Source organism: Semicossyphus pulcher, unplaced genomic scaffold, assembly GCF_022749685.1.
Source record: "Semicossyphus pulcher isolate SPU_LCO1_2020_fin unplaced genomic scaffold, fSemPul1.0.p SCAF_28, whole genome shotgun sequence".
Lineage (NCBI taxonomy): Eukaryota > Metazoa > Chordata > Actinopteri > Labriformes > Labridae > Semicossyphus > Semicossyphus pulcher.
This window is the reverse complement of record NW_027211702.1, coordinates 7,192,099-7,209,727: the sequence shown is the minus strand read 5'-3', so window position 1 is coordinate 7,209,727 and position 17,629 is coordinate 7,192,099. Positions and strand designations below refer to the sequence as shown.

Here is a 17,629-nt window from a genome sequence, read left to right as displayed (position 1 = left end):
GCAGTTAGTGTGAATAAAACACAGGAGCAACTCTTTCTCAGCTGCCTCAGAATATCAATACAGGAAGTGATCAGATGAGTCAGCATGAGCACGGAGAGGGATGTTATAGAAGCACTGCAGAGTGTAGACCCCTCGTTACAAACGTGAATGCTCGTGTGAGAGCTCAGTGGTGCCATCAGCTGTGGTTCACAAAGACGTGAACAGTGACATGGGCAGGTTTGTTCTTCACCGTGTTCTTAACTAGTGTGTGTTTGGGATGTTCAACGACAGCACGGTACAGGACCCCTCGCTGTGCTGACAGGGTTTAGAGAATTCATTTATTATTTATTTATTATAAATATGTTATAATATATTATATAATTAAATTATAATGTATTATCTATTCAGAGGATATTACAGATATAGAAGATCTTTGGACCCACAGCCATCAGACTTTTTAATTCTTTAGTAACTGGCAGATGAGATGCCAGACAAAAGAATTTCCCTTTGAGGATCAATAAAGTTATTGTTATTGTTTACATCCACTTGTCCCCTTAGAGGTCAAGGGTCAATACAGTGTCATTCTAAACATCTCTGTACTGATGGGAGTGGTCAACCCCACCACCATTAGGACGAGAGGGCTCAGTGAAGAGTTCGATGAGAAACGTTTTAATTGTTTCTTTTACCAAGAACTTCTGCTTTTAGTTTGACTGTTTTTTATTATCAGTTGGACTTTAATAAATTAAAAGGGTTCATTTAGACAGTTTGTACTTATTAATCTAATAACTAACCTGAAGATGAAAACAGGGAAACACACCTCAGACTGAAAGAGGAACCTTGTTTTGTTGGCTCCTGTTCAGTGGGACAAATACGACTGATGCAACGACAGGAATCCCAAACGAACTTCCGTAACTGCTCACTGATTGTATATTAAAGTGCTGGTGCTGGAAGACTCTCCTGCTCAGACATCAGTAACAACATCCACATTTGCCCAAAGTGCTTTTTATCACTCTGTAACCATCGACTATAAAGTACAATGTCTTTTATAAGGGTTGTGATGTAATGCATGTTTATATCCTTTACAGGTCTGGTGTTTCCTGCTGCTGCTCTCTGCTGCTCTCCAGCCTTTAAGATCACTGATCACCACAGTCACGATCCTTATTACAGGTTTTATTTAAGATCTGTTGGATGTAAACACCCTGGATGCAGAGCTGAGCCGCCTCTGTGTGAGGAGAACAAACAAGTAAACACATCATGAATAATAAAGCCGACAGCGTTAAACCTCCTCTGTAATCAGAATCCTCCTGCCTCACTAAAGTCAGCGCAGCAGATGTCTGTGAATCAGCCGCACGCTGCAGGATGTTTCAAATAATTGCATTTTCTGCCAGCAGTTTATTTTGCAGTGTCATCTAAACAGGGAAGGGTGTGGCTGCTGAGGGCTCAGGGTTAATGCCACGGTGTTTGTGCCCTGAGTTTATCCTCTCAGGAGATATTCTTGTAATGTAAGCAGGCAGTTCATTAGCAGCTGTAACAGTCCCTTACCTGACCATGACAAATCTCACCTTTAAAACACAAAAACTAAAGGATTCTATGGTTAAACGTTCTGTGAGAGAACACAATACGGGAGAATACAACGCCTGTAAGTCTGCAGTCAGGGTAAAGCCCCTCCTATTCTCTCTAATTATTGAGCAGCAGCTGCATCAAGCTAACCACAGTTACTGTAGCTGTGTGAGAGCATATGGACTTCCATTTACCTTCAAAATAAACATGGAGGACTAATGAGGCAGAGAAAGCAGACACGTTAAAGTCCCCCCGCCCGCCTTAACTCAGAGCAGGAGACACAGAAACATCCACGCATGTTCGCAGACGTCTTCGTGGTCTTTTGTGTCTCTTTTGAGTTCCTTTGAATCTTGTTTTTTTGTCTTTTCCTGGTTGTTCTGTCGGTCTGTCAGGCTCTCTGTTGTGTCTCTGTTTTTTGTGCAGGTTTGTTTTGCTTCCTTCTGTTGTTTAAGTGTCTCTGTGTTTCTATTTGTTTTCCTTTAGTTAGTTGTCTTGTTGTGTCCCGTCCTTGTTGTTTGGTATCTCTATTAAGACGTTTTTAGTCATTTTTTAGGCCTCTCTGTTTTGCGTCTTTCTTGTGTCAAGTTAAAATTCAAGTTAAACTTTATTGTCATATGTTACAATTAATTGATTGCAAATAAAGATGGACGACGCGACTCCACCTCCTCTCGTTTGAAAAAGCTGAAGCCTAAACCTCCCTGAAGCGGGCGCTGCCGTCTTGCTCTCTTGTATCCAGAGTGTGTGCAGTAGAGATTGGCTGGTGGAGTATTGATGTCCCAAAACACACCTTGACCTTGTGTCCTTGGTTTGTTGGAGCCCTCAGGTGTCCTTGGTTTGTTGGAGCCCTCAGGTGTCCTTGCCGTGTTGGAGCCCTCAGGTGTCCTTGCCGTGTTGGAGCCCTCAGGTGTCCTTGCCATGTTGGAGCCCTCAGGTGGGCTAGTCTGCAGCAGAACAGCTTCGTGTTATTCGTGCTTATGAATATCTGCTACTCTACTCTGCTACTCGGGAACAGAACGCTGCAGGAGCCCCATTTGTCAACAGAGCTGTCAATCATGAGGTTACACCCCCAGTTAGTACCAATGACCTATAATGTGAAAACTAAGACATCTGACACGGTCCATGTTTCCAACAGACGACCCATTGATGGAAACAGGAGCATGATTTCTGTTTCCTCACTGCTGTGTGAGTCCAGTTAGACTTTACTGCGTGCCCCTTTCAGAGGGGAGGGGCCTGCAGAGAGGCCTGTATGTTTGAACTTGACACATAAAGTTCACATAGCCAGCTTCTGAAGGGCCTTGGCTGTTGGCTCCATGGCTCCCTGTAGGTCCAGGGATTGTTATTATTTTTTGTTCTACATAGTGTAAGAAAATCAGAGTTTCTAAAAGCACTAAAACACATCCCTAAATGTCTTGTTTTTATCTAAAATCCAATGATACTCAGATAACTGTCATAGGAGAGGAAGAAACAGGTAATTATACACAGGAAGCTGCAATCAGATAAGTCTGATCCTATAGAAGTCTATGAGAAAATGGTCCTCCTCCTCTCCTGATGTATTCCCTCAGTAAACATGTTCCTGATGAGTTTATGGTCTCAGTCTCTAGTTTCAAGTCTTCTTCAACACAGCATGATGTTCATTTAGTCACTGATGCTCCCATTGAGAGTCACACAGACCAGGAAGAGGGGAGGGGTTAGGGCGGGGCTACCTGTGATTGACAGGTCGCTAGTGTACTAAAAGACCCTCCGAGGAGACGGCTGTCTGTTTTTCAGGTACTTTGAATTTTGTTGGCTCCCAATCAACATCAGTGAACTCGATGCACCTTTCTAACCAAGCTAGCACTAGCATTAGCTGATAAATACACAATTTGCTCCTTTCCAGGTCCCCCCTGTTCTCCAAATACAGCCACTTCTGGCTCCATAAAAAAAGCTGGCTTGGGCCAAAATGGTGCTAAATAAATCTAGCATCCCAATTAATATCACAGTTACTGTGATTACAGATTCCTAACTAACAAAGCTAGCTGTAGTGTTATCTGCTGACTTAGCATTTTGCTTCTCTTCAGCTCCACCCAGTTCTCCAAATATGGTCACTCCTATAAAACATGATGCCAAACTTAAGGCTTCATACAGGGTAGTCCAGAAACTTCTGGGTGACATCACAGCAGCTACATGCACCTCTTATATACAGCCTATGAAGAGGACCTGGTCCACCTGTAGATCTAAAGAGCTCAATTTAAGGTATGAAAGCACAACAAATGTTACTTGCATGTGATTGGTTGTATATTATATTCCAGTTCTGCCAGTAACTCCACCAATAGAATCGTACTCTGTGCTTTTATTTTGAAGCCCGTGATCGGAGTCTGTATCGCAGTCTGTTTCCTGTCTAACTTGACGCCTCTCTGTGACAGAACAGTGTGTGTGTGTGTGTGTGTGTGTGTCTGCAGGGCTGTCGCAGTTTGATTCAGAGCAGTTTCGTAATTCATCCCGAGCATCGCAGCAGAAGGAAGTGCAGCCATGGCGCAGGGGCTCAAAGAAAGGTTCGAGAAGTTCCTCCATGAGAAAAATCTCATGACCGATGTTTTGGCGAAGATCGAGGCGAGGACCGGAGTGAGCAGGACGTACATCGCTCTGGGTGAGTGACAGGACGGAAAACAGAGACACGCAGAGAGGAGAGGAGAGGAGAGGAGAAGGAAGGGAGGCAGCGCGTGGCATTTAGTCATAATCTAAACTATGGAAATGTAACTTTATTCTAGTTATAATTATTAAATGTTGTCACAGACAGGTCCTATGTAGAGTATTGTTGTACTTTAACAGCCATGTGTTGTGATGTGTTGCAGCTGTGGTCGGTGTGATCGCCGTGTACTTGGTGATCGGTTACGGAGCCTCCCTGCTGTGTAACCTCATCGGCTTCCTTTATCCTGCATACATATCGTGAGTGTTTTATTATAGAGCAGATCTGTCTCCAAGGAGGGGCCTGCGCGCGCACACACACACACACACACACACACACACACACACTAACAACATCCAACTCAAACAGAAGCCTCATTACTGTAAGAGTTAAAAATAATATCTTTATCAAAGCGTCTGACAGAAGAAGAAGCAGAAAACATTATCAGAGAAAAACAAACAAAAGAAGAAAAAAATAAAGATAACGGTTAGAAAAAGTGAAATTACAGTTTATTTTATTTATAGTTTATTGTGGTTTTAGGACACAAAAACTGTATATTTTTACAGTTGAAAATCTTTCTGTGCAGCACATCTGTTTCATTAAAATAAGATTAAAGTTTCAAGCAGGCAGAAAAAAGATCTAAAAACGTAAAAGACCAAAGGAAAGGACGGTAACCGACAGTAAGGACTTTTGAAACACGGAATTGTAAATGTATATAAATTAAAAAAGCAATAAAAATAAATATTTGAGGGATTAAACTGGTTATTAGACAGTGTATGAAGTTTACTGCATTGATGATAACATCTTTATTTCTTATTCCACTTATTCAGACTGTATTATAAAGTACTTACAGTACAGTACTTACACAGCGATCAAAGCAAATCGATATTACATGGAAAACAAAAACAACATGTCAGCTCCTTTACTACACATGAGAATTTTTTTAGGTATTTTCAAATTAAAAGCTGTTCAGTTTTATTTTTATATTTCTTGTGCACTGTTTTTAAGTTGTTACTGAACGCGAGAGGGATGGAGTTTAGAGGGAATATCAGATACGAGGCTAAAGAGGGAACAAACCACAAGCAATCCTTTAACTCTGTATTTGTTACATAAACAGAGAACACAAAACACAAAACATTAACAGAATAACTCCCGACCCCTATCAGCGTGTTCTCCTTTAAATGAATTCATGTCATAATGTGACATCACTCCTTTAAGCCTCAGACTGTCCCTGTTCCCACACTGAGCTCTCTCATCCTCAGCTGTAAAATCTGTGGACTCTCCTCCGCTCATCTCATGATCCTGATTACATCGTTTCTCAAAAACATGTTTGTGGTTTCCTTTTATTTCATTTATTCATCATCACACTGACGGACTGTTGCTCCATGCAGCCAGCACAGAATCACATGTAGGACTAAACTGTGTCTCTGTTCGCCTCTCTGTCTGAGGACGACTGTGAGGACGAGCAGATAATGAGACTTCAAACTGATAACATTAAAAGCATTTCATGTTTCAGGGTGATGTCACAAAAGCAGCTTTATTACAGGATAAACAAATGTTGATTTGAGCTGTAGAAGCTCTGTTCAGGAAGTTAAGTGAGAGAAGTCAGTTTGTTAGCGTCAGTAACCACAACCGCTCTACTTCCTGTCTGCTGTGGGGCAGATGGTGTGCCACGAGCACATGGGGACATCAGAGCAGCAACAAATGTAGTTTAAAACCTGTTTTTACATTCAGTATTTGTGACTGAAGTAAAAACATGTAGAATTAGTTATGAATTAAATGAGACTGAGGTCCATAACTTTGTGGGTTTTATGTTATTGGCCTCCGGAGCAGGTTATGTTGGAGATAAGAGATCAAACTGAACTGAACACCACCCACTGACCAATCAGGTCCAAGAGCTGTGTGAGCAGATGGTGAGGGGGAGGAGGGAGAGAGAGAGAGAGCGACAACACTTCCTGTTTACCGTCTGATTTTATGAAATATATTCGTGACAGATACTCATCGTGCTTTACTGATAAACATCTCCAACAGAGGCTGACAGGCGCGCTGAGGCCTCGTGTTCTGTAAGATATGAGAGTAATCATTCTTTGTCTTTTTACTTCTTTGGTCCGTTTGATACGGCTGAGGCTGAGAGAGAAACTATAACTCTGTTAGAAACGCCTCATAAATACATTTAATGTAATTCTCTTAATACGGTGCTCTAATGTTGGAGCGGTGTGGAGTCCGTCCTGCCTCCAGCAGCTGCAGCTGAGTTCAGTCTGGATTCGGTCTCGCTTCTAAAATCATAAAATATGTTGATGAGCTGACGGCAGACTTGTCCCTGTGTGTGATTGGTCGTACGCTGCAGACTCCGCCCCTTTTATGCACTCATGGAAACCCTTATTATTACTTATTTAATACAAAGTAAACGATAAAAATATCAAAGAATATGACACAAAATATGTAGAATATAAAGTTATTTAAAGTGAGTAATCAGTCATCAGAGGATGAAATGATGAGGTCACTGAGCTCTGATCTTTGACCTTTGCTGCTCCTCAGCTCAGGTCTCTTACTGCCTGTGATGAAACACACAGATGATCAAAGATGACACTGATCTCTGTATGCTGCTCTCTCTATCCTGTCATGCTTTAACTGGACATTTTACACACAGTGTGCTTTCATTGAAACGATCGTTCACCAAGAAATCTTTAACAGTTGTGACATTTTGTGCACAAGGAGGCAGATTTATAAAACCCAACCATAGACTGTACACAGGAAGTGGACGTAGTCATGTGACGTCATCCATCAGCCTGCGGTCCACCGCTGTGAAGCCTCGAGTTCGGCCTCTTAGCCACGTTGGTTTGTGGAGCTGAAAGTGAGGGGGTGGAGACTGAGAGGGGTTTACAAGTAATCAGCTAACGCTAACGCTAGCTTGGTTGGCAAGGTGCATCTATAATTAAAGGCAAATTGGGATGCTAGCTAAAGTTTAGCTAGCTGAAAAAAGGCTTTAAACAAAATGTCGTCAGAAAAAACAGCTGACTCCTCAGACTGTCGTGTAGAACAACCAGACGCTGAACAACAAGTTCTCAGTTCACCTCGCCAGCGACCTGTCAATCACAGGTAGCCCCGCCCTAAACCCTCCCCTCTGTCTGGTCTGTGTGACTCTAAATGGGAGCATCGCTGACTCAGTGAACATCATGCTGTGTTGAAGAAGACTTGAGACTTGAGATTAAGACCATAAAGTCATTAGGAACATGTTTACTGAGGGAATACATCAGGAGAGGAGGAGGCTCTTCAGACTTCTTTTTGCAACCTGTGCAGTCGCCCCCTGCTGGACATCATGTTTACAGTAGATCAAACAGCCTCTGATACCTTTCTAAGTATTAAACAGATCTGTTTCGTGGAGGAGAAAAAGCTGCATTTAGATTTGTTTTTGGATGAATGTAAAATCTAATATCTGGAGTACAAAACTGACACTAAATGAAACAAAGTAAAGACGTGTGAGTGAACAGGAAAGATCGTGTGCATGAAAACAGCCTCCATGCCTACAACAGAGTACTACACTACAACACAGCTTCTCTCAGACCTTCAGTCACTCATTTGCAAGAATTTACATCCCCATATTTACCTCCCATATTCTGCAGGCCAGCATGAAATACAGATTATAACTACTCATGTGCAGTGTCTCCTTTCCAGGCTCAGCTTTGACACAGATGTTTGAGTTGGTGTTTTGTTGCAGCCCTGCCCTTTGATGTTACATCACTGACGGCATCGTGGTGAGAAGCAGAAACCTGCTTTGTGTTCGCTGTCCGGGCTTGCCTCCATGAAGAAACAATCAAATGAAATCTGAGGCAGACGTTGTTGTGTGTCATCATCAGAGGATTGCAGAGCGAGTTTCACAAGAGCAGCAGCAGGAAGTTCAGATTTGGACCTTTTGATTGATAAGCATGTTAATGAGTTATAAAATGTTAAAGCAGCGGTTACACCCAGATTAGAACAGCCTCATCAGTGCAGGGAAAGAGCTTTAGTGTTAGTCTTTTATCTCTGCTGAGGAAAAGTCTCACTGATAAGAGCACAAATGACAACCGAGACATTTAAACAGAACGCCTACGCTGTGAGACAGACAATGTTTAAGGAGTCACATTTATTAAGTCAAATAGCCGTCGAGAAAGAACGAAAAACATCGAGCAAAGAGGATGAATTTCCACTGATCGGTCCTCAGAAATGCAGCAAGGTGACAAAATGTATCGTCAATATTCAACAGGAAATGTATCTCCAATGATTAATGATTGATGATCAGCCCAAAGAAGGACATCTTTCTCTGGCTGCAGCTTCGTTATCGTGAGGATTTGCTGCTTGTCTCTGGTATTTATCATAAACTAAATATCTTTAAGTCATTTAAAGATCTTTTTTTTTGTTCCTGTAGCTGCGTCTCAGTTCAGGGGCTGCATCCTTCACAGGACGCGGTCTACAGAGGACGAGTCATTCGTAGCCTGTGGTGACGCTGAGGAAATGAGTCGGTCTGATCTACGAAGGATTTCCTGTTTGCGTCACCAGCTGTTCCCGCCCTTACCCTTGTCACCAAACGCAGCTTCTGTCGCCTAGCAACAGGTAGCAAGTGGGCTAACTAGCTAACATAACTGCCGTCAAGGCCCCTTTCGTTATTTTAACATTTGTATCTCGAGCTGTTCGATTGAGTGTAAACTTAAAACATTCCTCAGATGCTTTAGACTCCAGCATCTCGACTGAACTGGCGCGCTATGAATCTCAGGATACGATGGGCCACGAAGGATGCACCTGATGGATCCTTCGTGGCCCAGGAAAAGGAGGACGCATCTGAAGGAGCCTTTGAAACTGGACAGCCTTCGACACGCCGCTGTGACGCAATCAGCCTTCAAATACGGCCTTCAAAGGAGGCAGCCCCTGAGTTTGGACACAGCTTATGCTTTGACTCTTTAAAGACTAAATGTTAAACTATAACCTGACCCGGATGAGTCGCTCGCTAATGATTAATTTCCTGTCTTGTGCATATTTGGACGGTTGTGTTTCCTGTAGCTAATTTATGAGAGGAAGAAACAAACCAACATAAAAGATCAAACATTTAAAACGGTGAGAGCAGCTCAATTTCTGGATTATTTTAAAAACCTTTATTGTACAGTGCACAGGAGACAGGACAGCAAAACCCCCGGGGACTAGAATGTGTCTGCAGAGCTGCTTCTTCAAACAGGCACAAACACAGACGTGCATTCAGGGCGATTCTGTGGTTCAGATGGCCGTCATGAGATGTTTCCTGTGTGTTGTGTTGCCACAGTTTTTCTGCAACACAATTTTCTACACAACAATGATCACATAGTTCCTCTCTCTGCAGGCTGCAACGCAACAAGCACACAGAAAGGAAGCTGGTGTATCTGAGTGCTTATTTATTACGTTTAGAATACAGTCAAAGAAATACATGTCCATTTATTCTTTCATCAGACCAGTGAGTCTTTAATCTGTCCCCATCCACAGCAGAGTGCCCAGTTCTCCTCTGTCAGTGTGTGTGCACACGTAGGTGTGGTTATTTGAGTTAATAAGAGCAAACACAGTAATGACTCTGAACCACCGTGGTGCACCTGCACATGTATTACACCCACCTGTCCTGCTGCCTTCAGGGGATGTAGGAACTTAAAGAGACTATCAGAGAGACATCTGTAGTTTATAATGTCTTCAGTGACTCAGGAGGAGCTTTGTCAGGTCTTTAAATACTCCGACATGACTTCATGGTGATTTCTGTGGATGCAGTTTGGGCTTTGGGGGAAAAGATATTTATAACAGAGAGACTGTGTTACAAACTGGATGTGCACAGTTTGAGAGATGTGGGCTTGACTGAGCTGCACTCCCAGGCCCGACCCTGAAGTGCAGAAAGCTGCAGTTCCTCTGGTGTCCACTTGAGGCTGTCTCCAGCAGTGAGTCAGTCCCCATAGAGCCCCATGTTAAACTTTACAGCAGAAATAAACATGTTTACAGCCTGGTACAAAAAACAGTTTGGGTCTCTATAGCTCATTTCTCTCTTCATGACAACTGTATGGGGAGAATCTTTATACAGCTCACCTGTTTACATTATATTAAGGCTTAAAGTGATGCAGCGTGAGGGGCGTGGCCTCTTTGAGTGACAGCTGGGAGCTGCTAGTATTCAGTCACTGAACGTAACCTCTGGGCCGTGTTTGTGCTGTTGGAGCCTTTTGGAGATTTGTTCATGTAAATATCAGACAGATAATCTGTGTGTGCGCTTCATTGGACTAACAGACCGTCCAACATATCTGACACACTGTTTATACACTCATTATTTTATTATATGTTAGCACTATTAGCAGCTATCTGTGTCTGTGCTCAGCATACAAAGCTTTTTAGCTTAGCTTGTAAGCTAGCTAATTAGCCAACCAATGATTTAGAAATGTCCATAACTGTGTAGCTTTAAAAACATAGCGCTTGCTAACCTGTCGCTTCTCCCTAGCTCCACTCTCCCGTCTTTAAAACCAATGGGCGACGTAACGCTGGCTTCATCCACTTTTTTATACAGTCTGTGGCATTGACCCGGCTGTGTGGGTCTAACAAAAAGCAGCTGTATGCATTATGGGAAATGTAGTCTTCTGTAGTGTTTTTAGAGCTTGATGTATCTGAGGTAATCTTTAAATCTGTGAAGAAACTAAATCAGTGAAGCACACAGTTACGTACGTTTGTTACTTAGCAGAGAGATTTTGATCGTAACGAGATATTTATTAATATGACATCACACAGGATTTCATAACTGCTGCACATTTCTCTGAAGAATGTGTTTGCACAGAATCCCACAGTGACTCATCACCCATGATTCATCAGGTTGTGATGAGTCATGATCAAACATCTGATCATGTTGATCACAAGTGAAGTTTCTGTCTTATTTTTCCAGCAGTGTAATCCTATTTGCTCTGCTGCTAAATGTGCTAATGCTAATAAAGATGCTAACAGTAGTTAACAGGACTCACGTACTCGGGGATGTTTGAAGACAGTTAGGTTGCTGTGTGCTGAAACATGCAATAATGTGTTGACACACTAACAGTCAGTTGAGCGTTTCTTTGAACACAGATTAAGACACAGAGGTGTGGATGGTGTCATGTTACTGTCGGAGCAGTTTCCTTAATAATGCATGAAGAGGAGAGAGAGAGAGGGCGTGGGAGCTGCTCTGTGCCGAGGATCTGACAACAGACAAGGTGGCAGTGACAGGAGAGAGACGTAGAGGAGGGGGATGTGCAGCTGAGATGCATAGTTTGATGTCATCGTGTCAGTATGTACAGAGAGAGAGACAAAAGGTCAGCGAACTCTCTGACACACTGACAGACGGCAGGTTACAGCTAGAAGACGATAAGGTACAGTTAGATACAGGAGGGAGTTCATTCTTACACTCAAGATAGTTTAGTAAATTATGTTATTCTTATATTCAAGAACTGAGGAGAAAAAATGAAAGTAGCTTACAGGTCCGAAAAATGCTGAAGTGCCTTAAACCTGCGTTCTCTCTACTGGCCAGCAGGGGGCGACTTTAATAGTCCTCCTCCTCTCCTGATGTATTCCCTCAGTAAACATGTTCCTAATGAGTTTATGGTCTCAGTCTCTAGTTTCACGTCTTCTTCAACACAGCATGATGTTCATTTAGTCACTGATGCTCCCACTGAGAGTCACACAGACCAGGAAGAGGGGAGGGGTTAGGGCGGGGCTACCTGTGAGTGACAGGTCTCTACCATAGATACCTGAAAAAAAGCCTGTTTTTAGCTAGCTAAAATCAGCATCCTAATCAATGTCACAGTTATTATGGATGCTCACAGGTAGCATCTATAACTCATGGAGTAATTAAAGGTGTCTGCTGGCAGGCCGCTCGGTGCGACCGCCCTCATTGAGTTTTCTGCAGGTTGTATAATTTCCTCCAGCCGTGCTCGTCATCGTCACAGAAAGGACAGCGTGCTTTGAACTTGTTCCTTATCCTTACAGCTGTCTGCGCCGCCTGCTTCATTGATTTCTTTACCCGTGTTACAAAGTCAGTGCGGTCTCATTTACTGGCATACACTGAAGGGAGGATGGAGCGAAAAGGAGAGGAGGAGAAGAAAGAAAATCAATGAAAGTTTAAAAAAATAAAGACCTCAAACTGACCACGACATTTTCCAGTTTGACAGTGAGTTTGACCTTTTGTATCAAACCTGTTCCCTTACATGTTCTCTCCCTCTCTCTATCTGTCTGTCTCTCTCTCTCCCTCTCTCTATCTGTCTGTCTCTCTCCCTCTGTCTCTCTCTCTCTCTCTCCGTAGGATTAAGGCGATTGAAAGTGCGACTAAAGATGACGACACTAAGTGGCTGACGTACTGGGTGGTGTACGGCGTCTTCAGCGTGGCCGAGTTCTTTGCTGACATCTTCCTCTCCTGGTTCCCTTTCTACTATATCGGAAAGGTAAGCAGCTCGTCAGCGTGCTGAGCCTACCTGTGGGCCGTCACTCACTAAAGCAGGTGTGTGTGTGTGTGTGTGTGTGTGTGTGTTCTCTGTCAGCAGAGCAAACTGTTGCATGCTGAGGGTGGAGCGCGCTGCACTGATGATAAATAATCTCTGCGTGCTGAGAGCTCCTGCAGCAGGTTCAGCAGCTGTCAGTGATACAGAGTCTGTGTTTGCTTTATGGGGCGTGCAGAACACGTGGAACATTTCACCCTCAGAGACGACTGACAGGCACGGAGAGAGAGGAAGGCTCAGTGTGTTAGAAGGTTCCTGAAAGAAACTTTCAGACATTAAAACATCAATCACTCACATTTTATTTGTATAGCTACAAATCAGAACCAAAGTTATCTGAAGACAGAGCAGGTGTAGAGCGACTGTGTGTTATTTAGAGAGCGACCCAACATGCATCACATGGAGCGTCTGTAAACCACAGGCTGCTGCTGTCAGAGCTACAGTTGGACCCGGTGCAACTTGAGAAAAAAAGATTTTTTTAATGCAGCAACATTTTGGAATTAAGCTTATTTCAGGGACGTAAGAGTTCATAGGTCAGGCACGTCTATTTATAGAGCACCGTGCATACAGAAAGCAGAAAAACAGAGCACTAAGAACAGTCAAAGAAATGTGACACAGAGCAAAAACTAGCTAAAAGATACATCCAGGTATGAGCTGAGGTTCGGTCAGAACACGACAACAGCATAAGTTTACTTTCAGGACGCTTTCTAACACGTGAAGTATTAAAAGCACCTTTTTAAGTTTGGACTCGTCAGTTGCTGTTTAACTTGCCAAACACTGTTAGTCCACGTCATCTGAACCAAAGTGCACACAGGCAGCATCAACTGTCAGCGGTGAGAATATGCAGCTCACAGCAGCCGAAGCTCCACAGTGTGACTGAAACAACGTCCACTGTGTGCAGCTCATTAAACAGTGGAAACAATGGAAAGCACACAGCTGCTAGCCTGCTGCTAACAATGCTAATCGTGCTCACCTCAGACTGAGCGGAGCAGAAAGAACAGCCTGTTACTGCGGCTCTGTCACAAACACAAACATGCCGTCTTGAGTATTTAAGTGTGCGTTCATGTGTTGCAATGTAGTATGCAGTTCTGTCCCATGTCATTAAAATACCAACACAAGGTGCACTTAACATACACTCGTTCTGTTACCACGACATTGTAGGCGATGGCAGCAAAACAACATGAACGACCCGAGCAGGTCAGACAGAAGGAAGTTAAAGTTAAGACGCAGCTCTGATGAAGTACAAAAGGACCTGAATAGAAACACTGCAGGCTGATGAGGGAGAGTGGGAACAGGTGAGCAGGCGGATGTCAACAGACTGGAACAGGTGGGAGAGTCTGCTGCCCTCTGGTGGACGGATGGAGACTGCAGGGCGGTGGAGATGAAGGGAACGGCTGCAGACAGAGACAGAGGGAAATAGATACCTTAATGTCATTACCTTATCAATCAATCATATCATCTGTGATCTGACTGTGACTGTAGAGTTAAACCAGCGTACTCCTGCATCACCTGAGTGAGCCCTGTGTTTGTGCAAAGTGCTCTCATGCAGTGTTCACGTGCGTGGCGGCCGCGGCAGTTACACACAACAAGCAGGAACCTGTCTGACACAACATGAGGACACACCCACCGACTGTTGGAGGCCGAGTGATTCGATTGTTAATAACGAGCAGCTGTTTTTAGCTTCTTTGATACGTGCGGATGAAACAATGTTCGGTTCACTTTTTATTCATGTTTATTAGTTATTGCTGGTCGGTTCATAAATATGAGACGTGTGTTTGTGTTCTTGGTGCGTGATAATGAACATATAGAGCAGATAAAACAGGTACAACAAATCTGTTTCTCAGAGTTACAGAGCTCTAAAGTTTGCTCCGGAACGTGTCCGACGTTCACAGACGGAGGAGCTGTAAGAAGCTGTTTAAATTCATGTGTGCATATCAGTGAAGCATCGTCTGTGCAGAGGTGTGACGACAGTGCGCTCACTATTATATCTGTGCATTCAAGTAATGGTTATAACAATGCACATCACTCTTACAGTGGAATATAAATCATTTTTAACTGATGTTGTGGTGTAAAAAAGACTTGATTGTTCATGTTTTTGCCTCTTCTGACTCGCTCTGTGGCGGAGCTGAGTGTCTCACAGTTTCACCGCCTGTGATGTAACCCCGCTGTCTCAGTGCTGCCTCAGTGTGACCCGACGTCTCTCTTCTTCCTCCTCAGTGTGCCTTCCTGGTTTGGTGCATGGCTCCGACTCCCTCCAACGGATCAGCTCAGATTTATAACCGCATCATTCGACCGTTTTTCCTCAAGAACGAGGCCAAGATCGACGACGCCATGAAGAACATCAAGGACAAGGCGACAGAAGCTGCCGACAAGTTCAAAGACGAGGGTGAGACAGAAACACGTGTTTACTGTGAATAGATCCAGATTTATCGATGCTTAAATACGAGGGGGAAAAAAGACACTGATAACTGTAAATAACAGCAACACCTTCTTTAAGTGTGCACTTCTGCAGACTCCCTCAGGTAATAAAACAGATTTCATTGTGTCACAGTGAACACGGGGTTAAAGAGGAAGCGTTACAATAACAGTAAACAAACGGTTCAGTCCTGCAGAAGCTGTGCAAAGAAACAAAACAGGAGAAAGATGCATTTATTGCTTCATGATGCTTCTTTTTGACAAAAACGTAAAGTCAAGAGTCTGTAACACCTAACTGTGCACATTGCTTTACACAGTGCTTTGGTGTTGTAAGGTTTACATGTTCCAGAGTGCTGTCCTGTTCCTGTTTGTTTTGAGTCCCTGCAGCCTCTCGGTCCCTTCGCTGACATCGCTTTAGTCTTTGAGGGTTCAGGGCTTTATGTTTTCAGGATTGAGCCCGAAGTCTTTAGCAGCAACTAAAACTCTTCAGACAGGAGCTTCTCGGGGGGGGTCTTAAAATCTGAAAGGCTTTAATGTGAAAAATCGGCAGGTGAACAAAAGCTGAGTATCAGAGTAACAAACTGAATCTGTGTGTTTGTGTCCACAGCAAAGAAAGCCACAGCGAACATCATGTTTGAGGAGAAGAAGAGCTCGTAAGAAGGACGCTTCCTGTCTGCAGCTGACTCTGTTACAGAACTAATGTTGCCTTTAAAGTGCTTGTTTTTAAGATAAATGTTCACCTGTATCTATTAAAGCCATCCTGGGTCAGTTTACCTATTTAAGTTTGCCTTGTGGAGGGCTGAGAGATTTCTGTACGCTGGTCCTGAAACACTTCATGAACCAATAAAAACAAACTGGCTGAAGGAGGGCTCTGGTTTCTTTCAGGCTGGTGTGGGAGACGTGTGTGCAGAAGCACGACTCTCTTTCTTTAATGTCTGATGACAGGTTGGTGACTCTTTCATTCACAAACATCCGAAAGTTTTTTATTCTGAAAGTCAGTTTATTTTACCTGCGTTCTCCTGCCTGCTGTCACTGAGCTTTCAATTGTTTTATGGAAACAACACGCTACAAAGATGTGATGTATTTTATCGTTAAAGTAACGAGTGTGATCGTACAAATTACATGTGAGCAAAAACATAATGCAGAACCTGGGTTAGACAGCATTTACAGTCCCACGTTTGAGTGTAAAATGATGTCACGTTCGTCCACTCAGGAAGTCTTTACCATCATGTTCTACGACCTTTTGAGTTGTTAAAATATTAACATTCATTTTCCCAACTTGGAACCATTTTTTCAGATTATTCAGATAAATGCAGACGGAGTCTGTAAGTAGTGAATTTAAGACCGACCGTAGGAAGCATTTAGAACCAGAGGCTGAACCTCAGGATTATTTATTATTATAGAACCTTTAAAAGTCTGAATCTATTATCATAAAGAACAAGCGGTGTCTTGTAAAGAGCAGACACAAAACATCATTTCTGAGTCAGCCGCATGTCTGATGATTCCTGCAGATTTACATTCATCACTTGGTTAAAACCATGTCAGGTGCGTCCTACATTATAATCTGACGTGGAGGGGACAGTGATGTGAGATCATATATTTGTGGGATGATTTTAAGAACTGTAAGATGCACGGTGAATCATTTCAATAAAGGAAGAATGTACAATCATTTTGTTGCTTCGATAAACTAACAATGAAACCTGGTTTGTGAAATGTACCTGAGGAAACCGCTGACCACAGGACAGTAAAGACGTTAATGATGACAGACTTCAGAGAGACCTCGATCAGGTGCTGCGGTGATTCTTGTGGTTCTGTTCAGCCTGTCAGCGCACCGTGTTCACTTTGATGTGTTATAACAGATAGAGAGATTATAAGCCAGCTGCAGAGCTAACCGTCAAGTCTAAGGGAACATTATTTAGCAGAAGAAGCACAAAGAATTAAAGTACTAAGTGAGACTCTTTCTGGGTGATGCAGATTTTTGGATTATTTTTTGGTCTTTATTGTAAAGGAAGAGGGGGGGGGGGGGGTGATTGATGGGAGGACCGGGAGTCGAACCTGCGATCAGTGCGACATGCAATGCAGCCTCTGTATATGGGTCGCCTGCTCTTCCGACTGAGCTGAACCACCGGCCCGCATCCATCCATCCATCCATTATCTATTATCAGGGCTGTAGCCAATCCCAGCTGTCATTGGGCGAGAGGCGGGGTTACGCCTGTCAATCACAGGACTGACTCACAGAGACAGACAACCTTTCACCTAACGAGCATGTCTTTGGACTGCGGGAGGAAGCCGGAGTACCCAGAGGGAACACACGCATTCACAGGGAGAACATGCAGACTCCACACAGAAAGGCCCACTACGTCTGAGCCGGGATTCGAACCAGGAACCTTCTAGCTGTGAGGCGACAGCGCTAACCACTTTATTTCTGCAGTTAAAGTGATCGTCTTATTTTTCTCAGTGAATTTAAACATGATTAAAGCTTCATGCTGAGTCTGCATCGGCTCCGGGCCTCCATGATAAAAGATGA

General features: G+C 43.4%; 1 protein-coding gene across 1 annotated transcript; it reads left to right on the top strand.

Annotated features, from left to right (window-relative positions):
* The first annotated feature begins 3,957 nt into the window (after positions 1-3,957).
* Positions 3,958-15,965, top strand: reep5 (receptor accessory protein 5). The gene is made up of 5 exons (XM_069677307.1): positions 3,958-4,165; positions 4,371-4,464; positions 12,498-12,636; positions 14,905-15,073; positions 15,710-15,965. The coding sequence occupies exons 1-5, from the start codon at positions 4,048-4,050 to the stop codon at positions 15,757-15,759; spliced, it is 570 nt and encodes a 189-aa protein (XP_069533408.1). The 5' UTR covers positions 3,958-4,047; the 3' UTR covers positions 15,760-15,965.
* Positions 15,966-17,629: the final 1,664 nt, after the last annotated feature.

Bases quoted from the DNA above. Each gene is read 5' to 3' on its own strand.
- reep5 (XM_069677307.1), top strand. From the start codon at position 4,048: ATGGCGCAGGGGCTCAAAGAAAGGTTCGAGAAGTTCCTCCATGAGAAA. The intron at 4,166-4,370 runs GTGAGTGACAGG...GATGTGTTGCAG, and splicing joins CAGGACGTACATCGCTCTGG to CTGTGGTCGGTGTGATCGCC. The intron at 4,465-12,497 runs GTGAGTGTTTTA...CTCTCTCCGTAG, and splicing joins CTTTATCCTGCATACATATC to GATTAAGGCGATTGAAAGTG.